Source organism: Phalacrocorax carbo, chromosome 1, assembly GCF_963921805.1.
Source record: "Phalacrocorax carbo chromosome 1, bPhaCar2.1, whole genome shotgun sequence".
Lineage (NCBI taxonomy): Eukaryota > Metazoa > Chordata > Aves > Suliformes > Phalacrocoracidae > Phalacrocorax > Phalacrocorax carbo.
The window spans coordinates 67398388-67417195 of NC_087513.1; the positions used below are offsets into that span (position 1 = coordinate 67398388).

At 44.9% G+C, this 18808-nt stretch overlaps 1 protein-coding gene across 4 annotated transcripts in view; it reads left to right on the plus strand.

The window, feature by feature from the left end:
- The window catches only part of IQSEC3 (IQ motif and Sec7 domain ArfGEF 3), a 106089-nt gene that overhangs the window by 40835 nt on the left and 46446 nt on the right, over positions 1-18808 (plus strand). For all 4 annotated transcript variants that reach the window (XM_064458058.1, XM_064458082.1, XM_064458065.1 and 1 more), the window contains exon 2: positions 5423-5503. In XM_064458058.1, coding sequence (XP_064314128.1) covers positions 5423-5503 — 81 coding nt within the window. The remainder of the gene's footprint in view (positions 1-5422; positions 5504-18808) is intronic.

Genomic DNA, 18808 nt, shown 5'->3' on the forward strand with positions numbered 1-18808 from the left:
AATGAACATAAAGCCCCAGGCACTTGTCTGAAGGGAAGATATAACATTAAGGCAATTTTAGGAAAGTTTGCACTCATTTGGCCCTGTGATGTGCAATCTAGGTAGCTGCAGAGACTTTCAAATTTTGGAACTCAACTCTTGTACCCCTTACAACACCAGTTTTTAGGAGAAAAGAGGCTTGGATCTTTGGGATCCATAGCTGTAAAGACCAAGGCAGCATGAGTCAGGGAGCCCCAGAATAGCACAGTCCAGCTTTCTAAGAAAATAGAAAGGTAGAGCTAACTCTTGACCTGACTAGACAGCTTGTGCTAGCCAGGAGGTTTGGCACAGGCCTCTTTAAAGTTCATCACAGAGCAGGAATTGCTGTGGCCAGACAGTTAATTCACAGATAACCCCACTGAGTCTGCAGGCATCTGGCTGGAGGATACCTCTTGTCAGGAGCAATGTTGAAAGACAACTGAATAAAATTCAGTCAGTTGTTTTCTCTCAGAGGAGAGGGGGCTAAAATTTCAATTGACAGCATGGGTTACTACTTGGCCCAGTATAGCTCTCTCTGTATTTAAGATAGGTCTGGACTGTCAAATCCTTGCCTCCGGAGCATGCGTCCCAGCTAGACAGAGCAAGGCACTGACAGGCTCAGGCTGTTCCCAGTCCGTCTTTTGCATCTATGCTTGCCTTTGTCCTCTGCTGCTTCTCCACACACAACTCACATACTGCTGGCAACATTTACCTCAATAGGCCCTTCAGCATGCCTCCTCCTCTTTTTTGTACCACCCAGCTCCTCTTCACTCACCCAAAACACCTTTTTTTCTTTCTGGCTTTTTCCTTCCAAGCTTTCATTATGCTGCAGCCCAGGACATAATAATTTGTTTTGTTTTGTTTTGTTTTTTTAAGCAATAAATTGGAAACAGAACTGTTGAACAGTATCCTGACAGATGGGAGAGATCATCTCTCTTCCCAATCACCTGCCTGATCTGCCCCCAACAGTGTGCGGTTAGCTGCAGTTTCTGCAATGATTTGCAAGTCTGAGGAAGGCAAGGTAGAGGACGTAGAACAGAAGACAGAAAGGCAAAAAAGCAAGCCCTAGACCTACCCTTTTAATTGTTAGACCATTGACACCTACCTGAAGTATTTAAAAATAAAAAAAATTACAGATGATCACCCCAAAGTAATGAGTCTGAATCAACTGTCACTGGATTGAAGACATGACATGTTGCCTTTCCCCCTGATTTTCAAAGGCAAAATAAGCCTTATGCTTTCTGCTGTTTAACTCCTCAGAGGCTGCACATTCAAGTTTTATGTAGCCTTTCTGACTTATGAAGTAAGATTTGTTTAAAAACAAAATAAAAAGAAAGCACAAAAAGGAAAAAAACCCTCACCACCAAAACTCTTACACTGACTTCAGACAGATACTAAATATCTCAGGACTTACTTTAAAGCTGCAAAGGTTGACAACACTACAGGCGGATGAAATCTGGGTAGCCTCCAGCCTTTTACAACCCTGCCAGGCCCTCTTGAATCACAGCAACAAAAATAACATCTTACCTGAAGAGTTCACCCAGTTAAGAAGACAGCTGCTTTCCTAGAGCACTTACTTTAGGCTTAGAAATTATAGTAAAGCCATAAGACACTTGCCTTTTGCACCGAGGTGAGAGCTGCTTTGTCCAGATAGCAATTAATACAGCCTCTCCAGGGTGGGAACAAGTCCAACATAGCAAGTTAACCCTCTCCCAGCTATGCATGCTATGCTGCAAAGGCAAGGGTATGGATTTGCAAAATATCAGATATAGGTACGATCAAGAGGTGGAAAGAACGAGGAAAATAAACAGGGATAGTCTCCAAGGTGGAATCCAGTCCCCTGGTGTATGTCTGGGTAGCACAAAAGAGAAAGAGAAGCAAGGTGTAGAAGGAGAATGCAAATAGACCCAGAGCTCCAACTGCTCTTGGGCATTTAGGGAACTCACATTTAACAGGAATAATACGATATCCTTCCTTGCCCCCAGTCAGGGGCAAGTGTCTGCTCCTCATCACCTCCCTGGTGGCTTCTCCATGGGAGTCATGGCCTGGAGGCAGATTTCTGCCTGTGGGCACCATCAACACTTGGCAGTGGTATGGATGGTGCACAACTACTCCAAAGATCTTGGGATCTCACAGGTTCAAGAGGACTCTGGTTTGGGCAGAAAATACCCAACGTTAGTGTTAAACTCAGGTGAGAAATCATGAGAGCCAGAGTCAACAGCTGACTGTGCAGCTGCAGTGCTCAGAGCATACTGATTCTCTGAAGAGTATCTGTGAGATGTTTTTTCTTAAAACGCCCACAGGAGACTAAGCCTAAAGTCCTGTAACTTCACACCACTCTTCCTTTCCCTGTTTTCCCTTTAATTTTCTCTGTTTCTATCCTGATAATTAAAAGGCATTTAATCTATATACAAGCTTCTATTTCTCAGTGTTTTGTCTGTCTGTGTTCCTTCCTCTTCCCCTATGTTTTCCATCCCTGTTGTTTGCTTTCTTCATGTGTAATTAGGAATTGGAGCAGTGCATCTGCTGTTAAAATAAAAGGAGAGAACAGTGTAGTTCATTTAGGGAAGTGCTGAGATTAAAAATGGCTGAAATTTGGGGTGTCCATTTTGTGGCAGATTCTGTTTGGAAGCTGGTGAAGGGTCTAGAGCACAAGTCTTATAAGGAGTGGCTGAGGGAACTGGGGTTGTTTAGCCTGGAGAAAAGGAGGTTGAGGGGAGACCTTATTGCTCTATTCAGCTAATTGAAAGGAGATTGTAGTGAGGTGGGGGTCTGTCTCTTCTGCCAAGTAACAAATGAGAGGAAACAGCCTCAAGTTGCACAGGGGAGGTTTAGATTGGATACTAGAAAAAATTTCTTCACTGAAGGGGCTGTCAAGCACTGGAGCAGGCTGCCCAGGGAGGTGACTGAGTCATCAGCCCTGGAGGTATTTAAAACACATGGTTTAGTGGTGGACTTGGCAGTGTTAGGTTTATGGTTGGACTCGGCAGTGTTAGGTTTATGGTTGGACTCGATGATCTTAAGGGTCTTTTCCAACATAAATGATTCTATGATTTCAAAATATGTTGTTACTTTTGTCTGGAAGTAGGCCCTTTTTTCCCAGCTATTCCTGTAGAGATTAAATTCAGTAGGAAATGCCAATATATAATACTTCTGAAACCAACCATGCTCCTCAGAAAGAATGCTGGCTGTTGCTGAATCAGCTGAGAGCTTTGTGCATTTCCACACTGCAGCTGACAATGTCTGTGACTCCAGGGCTGCTCTGCAGAGCCGACTGCCTTGGCGCAGGTGCTCCATACCTCTTGGGCTAGCCAGCTCCCAGCACTGCTGCTCTGGGAGCTGGGCAGAACAAAGAGCTGGCTGGAAAACCTGATGGCCCCTCTCCAAGGGGTTACTTGCATGGCATGGCTGCACTAGAGATGTGGGATATGGAGGCATGGCCTTCCAGCAGGCTGCTAGGAAATCCAGGAAAAGCCCTGTCATTTGAAGAATCTTTGTGAGACCCAAAATCTTTTCACCAGATAGTTTAAATTTGATGAATCTTATGCAAACCCAAAATTTTATCAGAAAATGCCTGATGGATTCTAGCTGGAAGCAGAGTGACAAGACGTAGGAGCTGGAGTATTTGTGTGAGCCTGCTGGAACATAGACTCAAAAGTGATCCCACCACTGGCTTCAGTAAAAAGACAACGCAAGTAATTTATTGCCACCTGAGAAGTTTAAATTAGAAACAACACAGTGAGAAACAGCAATAACCAGGCTGGCAGGAGAGAAGGGATGTGAGGTGGGTAGTTACAGAAATGGAAGACCAGGAGATGAATTTGATACGTGACACAAAAATGAACTCTCTTTTCCAGAAGGTTGCATGTCACAGGCAGGGACCGAGGGCATGGGTGGAGGTCAGTGAGGTAAAGCTAACGCTTTCATCTTCCCCCTGCGGTGTTGCTCCTGCCAATCCTGTTGTTTCTAAGGAAAGATTACTTTTGAGAATGCACTGGAAGTCAAGGAAGCAGAATAACTAAGCAGATTTTTATATTAAGCGAGCTGGGAGGCTGGAAGGAGGTGGCTGGGAACAGTATCGTCATTGTAATTTAGCTATCTTTGTGGCCATGTGACAAAGGTGACAAGCTTCACATTTCAGAGTGACAGAAAGTGTTGAAGAGTCCTAGACAAATTTGGGAGAATCTGAGACCCCATGACAAGCCAGCAGACTTAGCTTTACTGCTTATGTCTGGGTCAGAAGCTGTAAAAATATTTTTAAAAGGAGATGATCCCATTCGAGCCCTTGGTCTCTGCAGTAGCACTGAGAACAGAGCTCTAAGTGTTGTTGCACTGACTTGGAGACAGGGTGATTTTATGCCATCTGAGGATTCATAATCATCCCCTGCTTCTCTTTGCCTCCTTTCATTTCCTTTTCCATTCCCCTAGTACTTTCCCCCCTTGACATTGTGTCTCTTATTAGTGACTCCTTTTCATTGATGGAGGTCAGTGTGTTCAAAATTGGCTGTTGATTTGTGCTGCCTATGACACCTCAAGATCCTCCCTGGATCTCTTTTTCAGAGGTGCTGAGCAGCTTCTACTGGGTTCCAATGCTGTGGTAAGTGCCCAACGCCCATGAAAACTGGGCTCCTTAAAAATGTTTCCATGCAAGGAACCTAAAACCAAGTCACTCAAGATTAGTGAGCAGTTTTGGAAGTTTGGTCTAGGATTTCTTCCTTTGGGTGAATTATTTTGCCCTTCTTATCTAATAAAAGCATTTTTAGCCTTTTGTTTTCCTGTTTTGCTCAGGTTTGTTACTTGTTACAGTTTTGCGTTTCTTTGCTGTGACCTACTCCTTTTGTCATGATCTCAGCTCCCCTACTTGTGGTTGTCCTGTCAGTTTTCCACAACTGTTTCTGGTAATGCCCAGTGCATATGTGCTGAAGCCATTTCTGTGCTCTAGAGAGGTTTCAGGAGAAATGTCTGCAGAGTTTATTTAGCCACTGTAAACAAAAAATCAACTTCTTTGCATTACAATGTTTAGGAAGTGTATCTAAGGAAACACATCTAAGGAGATGTATTTGTCCCAGAAGAAAGAAGAGTTAGAGACAAGCAAAACCATTTTGCATGAGATGTATGGGATCATGAGACAGATACTGAAAGAAGGAAAACTTTTTATTTGGGAGCTTTTGCCCCATTCTCTACAGCTTGACAAGTAAGGTAGGGGAATCAAATTTTCAGCCCCCTTCTCTCCTGCTTCCCACCACCTCAGAGTGCAAAACATTCATGTAGTAACAAGATTTTTCTTTCAGCATCACTGGGAGTCACTGTCCCCTTGAAACAGCCCTAGGAAAGGCATTCTCCCTTGAGTTTTCTGCTGAGTGAGCTGAATACTGACCTGCTACGGTTTTTTTTTTTCTTACAGGAATGAAACTGTTTTACACCAGTTCTGTTGCCCAGCAGCTGATGCAGAGCAGAAGCCTTCATCTCCGGACTCCTCACCAAGGTGGGAAATTGCTACCAGCAAGACCTTTTCTTTTCTATCCCCTACTTCTTTATCATCCATCACCAATCTTCCTGCCCCACACAAAACTCACATATTATACATGGCCATCCTCCTCCATCCTCCCTTATGTCCTATGTCCTCAGCACTGCTGTCCCTCTCTTTTACCTCCCGGAGATTATTGTTCATACTCTTGTGTGATTGCTCACAAACACCCTCTGGCCTCCACTCAAATACGCCCATGCACCTCCAAGAACATACTTTCAGACTCTGTTCAAACATCTACTTCCATCAACCCACATCCATGCCTGTACCTTTTCTTAGCCTTCTGCATCACTTTGACACCAACATACACATGCTTCACTCTTCTCCTTCAAATTTGTTATCCCACATTATAAGGTGCCTGGACACACACACCAGTATAGACCCGTAACCTCTGAGCTACAGCAAAAGTCACCAAACAAACCAAGGGTTCTGTCACCCTGAGGCAGGGTGGGGGACACAGTCTTACATGTGTCGAAATGGTCTGAGCTTGTTAATGAAGGACAGTTACAGATGGGTACTATTGACTATTACCAACTTATACCCAGTGCTGCCAGGTGTGGGCGCACCAGCAATTGTCATAGCTCTCCCTCATCAGTGAATGACATCAGTGCCAAGACCAAGGGGTCCAAGGAGCTTCAAAAATACTTGAGATGCACATACTGCAGATAGCTTCCATGCTCGGCCTTGTCCCTCTGTTCTTGCCATCTCCTTCTCCTCTCACAACTCCTTACATCTCCATGTCACAGACCTACTCCTTTTTCTCATGCCTCGTCACCCTTCTGTCAACAGCAACGGGTTTCTCTTTAAAGATTTCCCTCATCACACTGCTAGACTTTTACATCTGATGTTTGGCATCTGTGTAAGAAGCCTGAGCTACTTGGCTGGGCTCTGGACAGAACTGGGCAGCTGAATTGTCATAGTGAGGCTACAGCATTTTAAAAATTATATTTCTCTTGTTTGTTCTGCTCCCTAGAGCAGACTGTGGTTTCTAATTTCCTTCCAAGGAAAAGTGTGATTGCTGGACAACTGTAAAAAAACCAGGGGGTGGGGGTGGGGGTGTGTGCGCATGTGTGTGTATGTTCAAAAGTAGGGTTCAGCCACACTTGGAGGTAGGGTAAGGAAGCAGGACCCCTCCTGCTGTGTATGAAGGTGGAAGGTTAACCCCTGTGATGTCTCTGCTGAGGGCGTTTAAGCATTGATAAAGCTTGCATGACAGCCCTGTAGGACATCTGCAGCTGCACCTCTGTGGCAGATGGGTACATACTGGCAAGGAAGAGGAGAAGACTGCAGCAGTTTCTGTGGTAGGAACAGCCACCCCTCCCTTGAATTTCTGGAGAGAGAGTGTTGGTTATGTGCTTTATTTTTTCGGAACCGAGGCTCAATTTTGGAGATAGAAGTATTCTATCTTCATACCCTGATCCTTGACCCTGCCCCATTCTTGTCCCAGCCTCCACCTTATTTTTTGATAAATTCCCTCAGTGTCTAGCATTTTCTTATCCTACAATGCTGTCATGCCTACAGTGTCTTAAACTCTAGGGTCGTTTTTATCATGTTCATACTTTAGGCCTTCCTTTTGTCCCAGTGACTCCCAAAGGCCCTACCCATCCCTTAAGCCTGAGTTTCCCTGCCCTTCTTGTGCTGGGGACCACCAAATTTCTCACCTGGGGTTTGGCAGGTAAATTGAAGAGGAAGCAATCATTTGTTTCAACAATTTAACAGCTTTGTCAAGTTGCAACTAAAGATGAGTCTAAGTCACGAAAGTCAGAAGTGGAGGTGAATGACAATGACCCCTACAGCATGTTGCACCTAGGCTTCCAGTTGAGGGGCTTCTCATACTGGTCTATGCCTGTCCATTTTATGTCTTTCGTAGCTTGTCCCACTCTGCAGGCCCCTCCTGCTTTTCTTACATTTTTCCCAAGGCTTTCTCTTGTCCTCTTCATTTCCAATAACCCCCAAGCCCAGTAACAGTCCTGAATCTGTGTGTGACAAAATATTCTATGTAGAGATAGGGATGGTTGAAGCCACCACAGCTATTTGAAGGTGAGAAATAGGCACACAGAATTTTTGTTTTTTGAAACAGAGCACCTTTTTTATGTGATCTTTCTGTGTGACTGTTTCAGTCAAAAAGAGCATCCCTACTTCCCACACTGTGCCAGAAGAAAGGCAGAACACATGCAGGGCTATTAAACTCACTGGTCAGCTTTATGCTGGCCAGAAAACATCATCTAGCCTCTGCCAGGTCCTGCAATCAGCCATGGGCTTCCCTCATACTAGAAGTTACATATACAATGCAGTGAGGAAGGCAAAAAATACAGAGAGGGAAGACCCAAGGCTCACTGTGGAGCTGGTGTCCGTAGCTGATAGCTATGCTGCTCTAGAATGGCTCAATATGCTGCTGGGGCAAGCTCATCAGATCATTTACAAAGCCTGTCACCCTGCTCAAATCATGAACAGGCTCCCCATTGAACCAAGGCAGAACAAAAGTCAATCAAGACTGAAATATGTGGGTCAGACAGCCTGAATAGGCAATCAGTTCCTGGGTGAGCCAGGCATATCCCTAAATAAGCTCATCAGGGCTCCTGATGGGAGATCCTGGGACACAGGGGCTCCCTGTGCAGCTCTCCTGAGCCCTGCTGAATGGACAGCCAGTCACAAGTGGTGCTGTGGTGAATTTGATAAAGCAGCTTGGGTTTATTCTTTCTTTTCCCTCTCCATGATCAGGCATTTCCCTAAATGAGATAAATCCTGTCAGAACTGATGCCACTAATAACTATCAGCCGTCTAGTTTTAATTAGAGTTTGCTTCATTAATGTCCCAACTCCTCTCTGCACAGCAGATTAAATAATGTACTTGCAGCTCATTTACACAAACCCCCAAACTGCAGGGCTGAGCTGCAATCGTTTAATTAAACAGCCCGGCTGATCCCTACCGCTGCCTCGGCTCATCAGTCTAAGCCGATTAAAGAGAATAGGGACTAATAAAGAGCATAAACAGGGAAGTGACTCTCGTCTCTTCAAGGGACTTGGAGGCTCCAGTGGTGATTGGCTGCGTTCTCATCCTTTTCCAGGAACCTTACCTCAGCCCACACCACTTCCTTCTGGGACCTGCAAGAACGAGCCTGCTTTCAGCAGGAATCCAGCCTTATCTTGTGGGACAGAAATCCTTTGGGAGACTGAGGGAACATGGGCAGCAGGAGGGTAACACAGCAGGGAAGGTGAAGATAAAGAGAGGCATCAAGGCAGGAAGAAGGGTGACTTCCTGTCTGCAGGAGAGACCAGCAAGAGCAGCCATACAGCTCATGTGGGGCAGAAGGAGAAGGAAACACAGGGTACAACAGTAGAATGCTGGCTGTCAGGAACGCTCTGGGACAGAAGTTTGTCTCCTCTCGTGGTTCGTGGTGGTCATTGTTCTTGTGTGGTCTTCCCTAACGTTTGTCCTGCAAGATTTCTGACACTTTGCTATCCCTCCAGCTAAAAATTCTTTGGCTTCACCTGGGTGGGAATGGTTAGGAACATGTCAGTGTTTAACCACTCAGTAGAAGCCAACTCGATGAGGTGGTTACGATCATTCCCACTCGTATTGTTCTGCTTTGCTTCACTGACTGCCACAAGCAGTGCTAGCCCCCTTCTCTTTTCCAACATGTGAATTTCTTGTGGGAGGGTACAGCTCCAATGAGTTTAGCAATGTGAATTTTCCCCCCTGGCTGCTTAGCTGGGTCACACCAGCAATCAGCAAGACTGGTGCTGTAGACCATGAATATTAGGAGACAGATTTAATCCCAGAATCTGCCCCCAAGAAGCTCACAGCCAAAGTACAGTACGAGGTGATGGCAGCAGCAGGAAGATTCCTGTTGCTGAACTCTTAGTGCATCCCCATTTCAAAGTACAGTGTAAATCCTGGACATGGACCACCATTGTCTCCACTGGCTTCATGACCATAACCCATCTTGCGGTTGGGCTTCCACTGGGGATGCCAAAGATCAGGTTGAGGGGAATGAGGAGACTCCATGGATGGCAGTAGGAGCTAACCCTGTTCCTTTTCTGAGGTGCTGATTAGAGTCTGATTTAGCCAAATCCTATAATTTCATAAAGCAACTGCTCTTTTTCTTGCTGGCTTCTGCCTGTTAGCGGCAGGGTTTCATTCTAGGGATCTGAATAGCCTAGTAATTGCATTTCCCACTTCTCCCAGTCTCACACAGTGGAGACTGGCATCCCAGAACAATGACCTTAAAATGTGTCCAGCAGCAGCCCAGCTCTAACAGGATTACATAGCATTTTCCTTTGTGTGAGGTAATAGGGCTGAGATGAGAAAAATTTGTTTCTATTAGAGTAATGAGAGGAAATGATGGAGTCACAATTGGAGGAAAGAGTATATTCATCCAGTTGCCTTTCATAGGCTTTTCGAAGCCTGCCTCTGGATTGCCTGCAGTGCTGAATAGGAAATCAGCAGAAAATCACCTCTGCTCCGCTCCAGTGATGGGAAAAGTTCTGCATAAAACTTTAAGTGCCTGGGGCAGGTCCGCTTTGGCAATGAACATGGGGATAATGCCGGAGGGCTGAAGGATCATGTCACAAAGGAGACTGGATGGGATCCAGGTACATTTGTGTGAAGGGCACGATCAGATGCCAGGTGGCACTTTGGGAAGGGAGGATGTTCCACCTGCATTTGTGGGAGAGAGAAAGTCCTTCCTCACTGGAAGAAGTGCAGATGAAACCTGACCTGCTTTTAAGGCAAAGGAGACAAAGAGCCCTCCCAGGAATAGCAGAGGTTGGGGATCTGAACAGAGTCTTCTGGAAGGGTTTGGATGTGTACTGAGCAGAAGGGCTAGGGTCTGAAACATCTATGGAAACATCCATAGAAAAGTTGGGCAAGCTCTGCTGATATTTTTCCGTAATATTTCCTCATTTTCTGGTAGGGAGACTGCTGCTTAGATCAGGGTTGAAACAGGATTAGTGCAACTGGCAAGTGTTTACTTCATGATTATGGGCCAATTAAATTGTAACTCAATATAGTTTAGACTTCAAACAGCTGTGTACTCATTTCTAAAGTGCCTGCTGGATTAGTCACCGTCACAGATTGGTTGCTGCCTGGCATCACAGCGCCAATTAGTGGTAAGGAGACATGTAAGCCATTGGCTACATCTCCAAGCCAGCCTTTCTTGCAGTTCTGGTGAAATTCTCTCTTGCCCCACTTCTGACTTACCAAAGCACTCAAATGGAAATATGTGTTCTTGCTGGAAGAAGTCTTTTGTGCTTGTCGTGGTTCAGCCCCAGCCAGCAACTAAGCACCACACAGCTGCTCGCTCACTCCCCTCCGGTGGGATGAGGGAGAGAATCAGAAGAGTAAAAGTGAGAAAACTCATGGGTTGAGATAAAGACAGTTTAATAGGTAAAGGAAAAGCTGCGTGTGGAAGCGAAGCAAAACAAGGAATTTATTCACTACTTCCCATTGGCAGGCAGGTGTTCAGCCATCTCCAGGAAAGCAGGGCTCCATCACACGTAACAATTACTTGGGAAGACAAACGCCATCACTCCTCCTTCTTCCCACACCTTATATGCTGAGCATGATGTCATATGGTATGGAGTATCCCTTCAGTCAGTTGGGGTCAGCTGTCCCGGCTGTGTCCCCTCCCAGCTTCTTGTGAACCCAGCAGAGCATGAGGAGCTGAAAAAGTCCTTGACCAGTGTAAGTGCTATTGGCAACAACTAAAACATCTCTGCATTATCACCACTGTTCCCAGCACAAATACAAAACACAGCCCCTTTAACTCTATCCCAGCTGAAACCAGGACAGTGCTCATTGCTCCATTTTTGCATGTGGGAGGGTGAAGAGTGGATAGACAGATTTTGTATAGTTCTTTGAAATCAAACCTTCAAACATCTTTCTTCCCAGCTCTCTGAGCTGCATAAAAGTATCCCACACCCTAAGCACCCGTGGTTAAAAAACAAAATCTGATTTCATTTACTTCTGGAGATCTGCTGCCTCTGACTCTTCATGTCTCTCTACCTGAATTCTCTGTTTCCATTGAACATGTGTTTGTTCTTTGTCCTATGAAGTCATGCTGGAAGACATTGGCACGAAAGAGCCATGAATATTATCCACTGCACAGTTATAGCATCATGTCCCTCTTTGGATCCCTACTGTTGTAGTCCAGAAGCATGTCTCCTCCCACTACAGCTCTCACTTTGCCCTTGGGTCACTCTAGGTCCTGACAAATCCACAAGACTTTGTTTGGATTGTGAATGCAATACCCCTTAAGGCTGAGGCCCACAAAGTTGATGAGAACTGAACCACTCTCCAAGTCAATTCTCTTTTTAGACACCACTGAAGCATCTTAATAAAAAGGAGGTGGGGAATGATGATTTTCCACGAGTATCTATCACTCTTTAAGCATTACAGAAAACCAATTGAGCTACCCAGCATTATGTCCAAACTTGTAAAAGATTGACCTTGCCTGACAGAAAGAATGAAAATCCAGTTCATGAATTGGGAAGTTCTGGCTTCGGATTGCTGGCAGGATATTTGATATATGATCTGGAGGTTAGTGCTTCCTCTCAGCTCAGAGGTACCCAGTGGCTCTGGCCCAGGTCTGAAACATGATAATGATTCTAGTCTATATCAAATCAGATCTATAACCTACTGCACAAAACAGCATAACAACTCTGACTAATTGGCCCCCAGCTGGCAGTGTCAAGTGCAAACTCCTACAATTAGTGGACCATGGAGGCTGAATCCTTCTCTAATTCTTAATGAAGAACACTCCAGGTCAGGCTTATAGCACCTGGACATGCCAGTGGAGAGCAAGCCTCTACACCCATGGTCTGTGCCTTGTGTGCTCTGAGGACAAACAACTTCATATACAAGCTCTTCAGCCTGACTTCTTTCATTTATGCTAAAGTCCTCTGCAGCACAGTTTTTGAAAACACACAGAAGTTTGAGCAACATTGCTGCTTTGCTAGCACATCCTGTTTGTGCTTTTTTCCTTATTTCTTTTCCTTACTGAGGTCACAGACATGAAAAGAGGAATTTTTCTGCTCCTTAGCAGCTCATCTGCTTCTTATTCTTTCCTCCCTGTAGACTTAATAATCCAGTTCAAGATATTATGATTGGAGGTTGTGAGGGTGCTGCAAACAGGCAGGGATGGGTCAGCGAAGTTCACATAAATATTCCCCTGGCTCACAGTTGTCAGAGTTTTGATTTTAGAATGACCTGGGGATGAGGGTGAGGAGTAATATCTAGACCCAGATTTGAACTCCTCTTAAACCTGGGAGTGAGTAGATACCTTGCTTTTTATGAGTGTTTTGTACAGTCAGAACTAGCGTCTTTAATTGCTTTGCAGGAGCCTAGGTCCAGAACCACAAAGGTGTTTAGCGCATGTAGGTTTGGGGGAAATAGGGAAACACAATTACAAGCAAAAAAAATGTTTTAGAGAACATCCTTAACACCATAGTTACCAACAACCTTGGGAATCTCTTGCAGGGAGGTATAGTTGGCAATTCTTCTGGTACTATGACCTGGGAGGAATGGCTCTTTCTGGAAGCATCCAAAGAAACAGGAGGTGAGTTTCAGATGCAGTGTCTCAGTCCTGTAAAGGAGATCCACCAGAACAGTTTGGCACTATCTCCCACACAGGCATTTCTCTGCTCCTTCTCTACAACAGCTGGTGCAGCCACTTTCAGGCAAATTGGGAGAACATGAGGCTGGGGAAGTAAAGTAAGGAATAGATGGGCTCCTCCACGGGAAAAAAAAATCTCTGGCAGAAACTGGAGTCTCCCTGTCATTTTGGTTGTTTTGTTTGCCTCTATCAACACCTTTCTTCAGGAAGAAGGAAGATGGCAGGAGAGAGGCTTAAGAAAACCCATCTGAAGTATCGTCTTTTGAAACTGCAAAGATACCCATCAGACACAGTTTCTGAGGGCCTGAAGCTGTATCCAGCCATTGACTGGCCACATGTTCTTCCAGTCCTTCCTCTTCTTTTGTTACTTCTGTTGCTTACAGGGATCCTGTCCTAGAGGAATTCAGACTTGGATTCAGTTAACCTTCTCTCACATGTGACAGTGCTTGCCATTTCTTGGGCTGCAGCAGCAGTAACGTCAGTGAAATAGAATCAGTCATAGCCAACCTTACAGTTGTGGGAGCCGCTTTCAACAGCTATTGAGATCAGTTAGTTGCTGTAATACTAGGTGATTCACTCATGGCATGCAGGTGATCCTCATGTTCTCTCTCCTGTATTGCAAAGAATTCCCTGCGCACAACATTGCAGCTTCTTGGTACCAGTGGAATGCAACATAAACACCTGCTGTATCCTGTGTTTTCTGTGTGATAATGCCACAGAGACGCATGGGAAGAGGCTATGACAGCTTTGGAAATAGTCCTGTGTCTAGCACTGGAAAATGGATGCAGGCAGTTGATTAAGTAATAGCAGATGGACTGTGGTGGAGCTCACACCATTCATTCTAATCCTCTACTGATACCATCTGACCTGATCTGCATTAGTCAAGATGCACCCACCTGCAAAATTGGGTCATTCCAGATCTTTTGTACACTAAGGTGTGTGCTGTTGAACTTGACAGGTGGTTTCTGTGGACCCTCTGCTCACACACTTGTTCATGGCTTACATGACAGAGAGAGATAACGCAAAGAGATTGAAAAAAGAGCCAATGAGAAAGAAAGGGAGACAGACTCACCCCAACAAAGACAACAGTGCTACTGTAAGGGAAATGGATGGCAAATATGCTATACAGAGAAGGAGAAGGAGCAGGAAAAGCAGGAAGTTAAAAATAGCGTAAATTAAAGACGAAACTGGAGGGAACAAGAACATATGAACAAATGAGCAGGTCCCTTGGCTGGAATACTCCTGTTCATGCCAGCATTCTTTGGCAGTGACAGAAATGAGGCTGTGGCCTTTTATTACACATTTTCTTGCAGTGTGATGTCAATCCAAAGGCCTTTTGTCTTTTCTGTGCTCTGCAATGCTAACTCACTTTTATGCACATTCATCTTCTGACCACCCCCATGGGACAGGCTCTGTGCTCAAATAAAATAAGCTATCCTTTTGGAAAAATGGGTCTGTGCTCCAGAGTTCCTTCTTATGCATGTGGCCCTGGCAGGCTTTCATATGTTTCAGGAAGAACTGAAGGGTCTGAGATGCTGAAGAGGAGCACACTGTACAGCTGCTCAGGTCACTCTACTTGGGCTCTGCAAACAGCTAGATAGCTGAGGGAGAGAGTATAAAGATGTTGGGAGATTTTAGGGACCATCACCTGGCTTGTTCAAAAACTGCAGAAGAGCTGGAAACCACTCCATCTTCTGTGAGGAAACATCATCCTGAAGAAAAGCATCAAGACATGAACAGGAGCACTGAGCTCAGTGAGATTTTTCTTTTGAGACTGAGGAACCTCACTCTGGCCACACCATTTGGAATTGTCTTCTAGTAACTTTTAACCACCGCCGGTTGGCACCTTGTTTCTTTCAACACACAGATTGTACCATCATCGCATGTATTTGCCTAGTGACTAGAGCCATGTGTCACCTTTGTCATGTCACACATTGTTATGTTTCTGCTTTCCTGTAAATGGGTTATGATGCTCTTATTATTGCCTGTGTATCTGGGTTGACTGCAATGTCTGTCATTCCGTCTTTTGGGGAAAGAGGGAAGATGGGGATAGGCTACCCTATGTACATATTGCTGGTACTCTTTTGCACATATCTTCTGGCGTGACTGGCAAAATATGACAGATGCCTGTAATTTCGCAGAAAACACTAATGCGAGAGTGCTAGATCAAGATGCACAAAAATGGATGATGCAGAATTACATTGTGAAACATATTGCTGTGCTGTTACAGCACAATTGGATCTGATAAGCATGTTACAGATTGTCTTAAAATATAGCATATTGGGCTAGATCCTCCATTGACTTTGGTGTAGTCCACTGGCATAATCCCATTTAGCACCAGCCATAGTTCTGCTCAACAGCACAGTAGAGTTGATTGTGTCAAGGCAAACTCCTATTTTTATTAATGATCTTGCCCAAAAGGTCCATGTCTGTGTATGAAGTGTAGGGATTGGAATCATTTTACTTCCTCATAGGGAAGAAAGGTTTAAGTGGCCCTAGGGGAATCTGAGCTTGTATGACCAAATGCATAAGCTGCTAAGTCATCCTGGTTTCCAAATGGGAATGAAGAAAGATAGAAAAGGGAATAAGGCCTCAAGGAAGAGAAGTGACATGAAGTGGATCAGAATGTGAATGAAGCAGCAGTGACAAAAAAGGTTAGAACTTGGAAAAGTAGAGCTTTGTGCCTGCCGCACAAGGCTGTGGGGATGGTCACTGGATTGGGGAAAGGAGGGAGGAATGCTAACCATGCTGTTTCTATCTTGGTCTTCAGCCATAGGCCAACCCAAAATGCTAGATCTGAACACACTGGAAAAGTCTGGATCATACCTAATTTCTGAAAGATGGTGAATGGTGTTTGGACTGTCTGTACTGAGGATGGTGATTTGAGGCTGTGTTACTCTTTACGTTGAGGAGGACCAGACTTCCTTCTCCTTGGTTTGGTACAAGCAGTGGCCTTCTACTGGGCTGCAGCGATCACAAGTGATGAAATAGCTGAGCTACTTGAGAAAAGAAATAAAATTTATCTGGGTTACACAAAGATCTTCCTGTGAAGCAGCTCACTCACTGCCTTCAGTAATCAATTACCCTGATCCCTTAGGAAGAAACCCAGAGGTGCAGTCCAACCCAAGGTCTGTCACAACAGGTGGAAAAAGAAGACCACAGAAGCCTTTGCTTAGGTCTATAAATGCCAAGAGTTGTGTTCCTCACCCAGCTCACAGGTAGCTAGAATAGGAGAGCCATGGACTGAGGATATATGTAAGGTTTCCTTGCCATGTAGAGGCTCTGCTGCCTCCCAGCCCTGAATTCGTCTCATTTTAGCAGTGAAATTCGATCTTCTGCATGATTGCACCGGCAGGCTTTTGTCAGCGAATTCAGTGATGTTCAAACCTGCCTCAGGGATGAGAAGCCAAGAGATCTGAGTAGAAGTGGCAGAAAGGCTGCTGCTGAGAAGCCAAGTTTCTCTTTCCTGGGGTGCTGAGCAGGCAGTTACACTAATGCAGAATGCCATCTGTTTTTTCCTTCTCTAAAAGGTCGTGTTTACCAAACATTGCAGAGGCAAGAGAGGTGAGGGTTAAAGCAAAAGTAATTAAACCCTGCAGAGCAGGGCCACCCTATGCCTTCACTGTCCATTTGGTGCTTTTCACACCTCAGTGATAAGCACAGGTGCCCTGTTTGACACAGCCACAGGTAACCCCCTCTGCAGTAACAGGCTGTGTGACCTCCTCCTAGTCTAACCTGCAGAGACATCACAGCAACCAGTGTGGGGCACCAAGCACCAAGGTGTGGCCTGCAGCTGAGAAAGACGCTGTACTTCCTGAGCTGAGCTCTGTGCTCCTGCAGCTGGTGAAATAGGAAGCAGGGCTGGGAAGGGAGGAGGAAAGAGGGTGTTCCAGAGAGGTGGCTCAAGTGTCATTCTGAGGTGTCACCCAGACACACATAGGAACTATAAGAAAAAAACTGTGTGACACCCACACCACCCAGCACAGCCGAGGTCCAGCCTTGCACCATAAACACCGCTTCTCATTCAGTGGGAGTTGCCTTAGCTGTTCCTCTGGAGGAGTCTCTCTGTCTCCATGAAAAAGCAGAGATCCTAGTCCTCAAGTGGCTGAAGTTAATCAAGGAGAACCTGGCCCTCAGACAGGCAGCCAGCCCAGACTGACACCTGGACAATCATCTTTGCACCACGAGGGCATGGGGTGCATCAGAAAAGTTTAGTTCCTGTAGTACTGCTCTGTAGCAAAAGGCACAACACAACAATGTGGGAAATACACACTGCGTGGGGATCATGTTTAAATACCAAATCCAAAATGGAGACCATGACTTTGGCATGTTGGACCCTGTGGGAAATGAGGCATTTGCTAGTATTACTGCATTTTCTGTCTGCTTAATATGCATCTCACCAAAACCACTTTAAGTAATGTTGAAAAGATGTTGCCTGATTCAGTCTGTGCTAAAGGACATTAAATTTAATTGATTTCCAATATATTTACCATACTGTACTGTCAAATCTATTTTACAGGTGTGTGTGCCAGCCTTTTTATGAAACAAGTAATATATTTTGGGATGGGTAATGAGCTTGGCTAATTATCATTAATTCCTCTTGGGTAAAACTAGTGTGAGAAGATGGCCTGATGCCACTGCTTTGCAAGGTGTTACGTGAATGTAGACAAAATCAGAATTTTGTTCCTATATTTGTCTGTGTTGGGGGAGACTGTCTAAGAAAGCTGCAGCTCGGCTGGCAGGGGATGATTTGCCAAGATCAAGTTCCAAGTTCCCTGCTTCTCTGGCAGGAGAGACTTTTGCCTTCCATCATTTTCAACATGCTCCGAGAGAGCATTGCCTCCAAGTCACCCTAAAACCTGAACTTAAAAGCAAATCAGAAGCAATTCTTTTGTGCTTATACCCCCAGCCTGTCAGAAATTTCTGAGCCTTGAAAAGATCCCATAATATATTACCAAGCCTGTCTCAGCCATTTTTTTCACTGAATTCTGATCAACCCATTTACCATATGTTATGGGTGTCCTCAGGGAACATTGAAATGAAATAAACTGAAAAGGCACTTTGGACCCTGCTAACTCAGCAATTGCTTTTCCTCCCCCTCCCCCCCGAGCAGGGAGGGGAGAGAGGACAGTAGAAATGCTGAAATGTCTTAAGACAGAAAGAGAACACAGGTTCTTGCAGACTTGGGGTCTGGACTCCATTCTCTTGGCATTAGTTAGTGACCTCTTTTTTCTAATTTTCCATATGCCACTTTCTAAGGGTTTTGTATTCTGACATCTCTGAACTTTTGAAGTCTCATATGGCTATCAGCCCATGAAAATACTAATTGCTTACTGCACTTTAGAGCAGCATATATACGATAACCAATTGATCCTCATAAGGAGCTCTGTGAAATGAATTAATAATTTTTTGTGATCCTTCACAACTAGTCCATGTAGTCTTCGCCTCAGTTACAGGTCACAATCCTGCACACTGACCTTGAATACCATGAAGGCGCCATTTGGTAAGTTACAGATGGGAAAGAGCAATGTGGTCTTGTCCTGGAACGACACAGAGACAGAAAGGGAAGGTGAGATCAGCCTCTGTAGTACTTTTGTAACACCTCACACCCATAGCTTCCTCCTATCCAATTAGCTAGATCTTTTTGC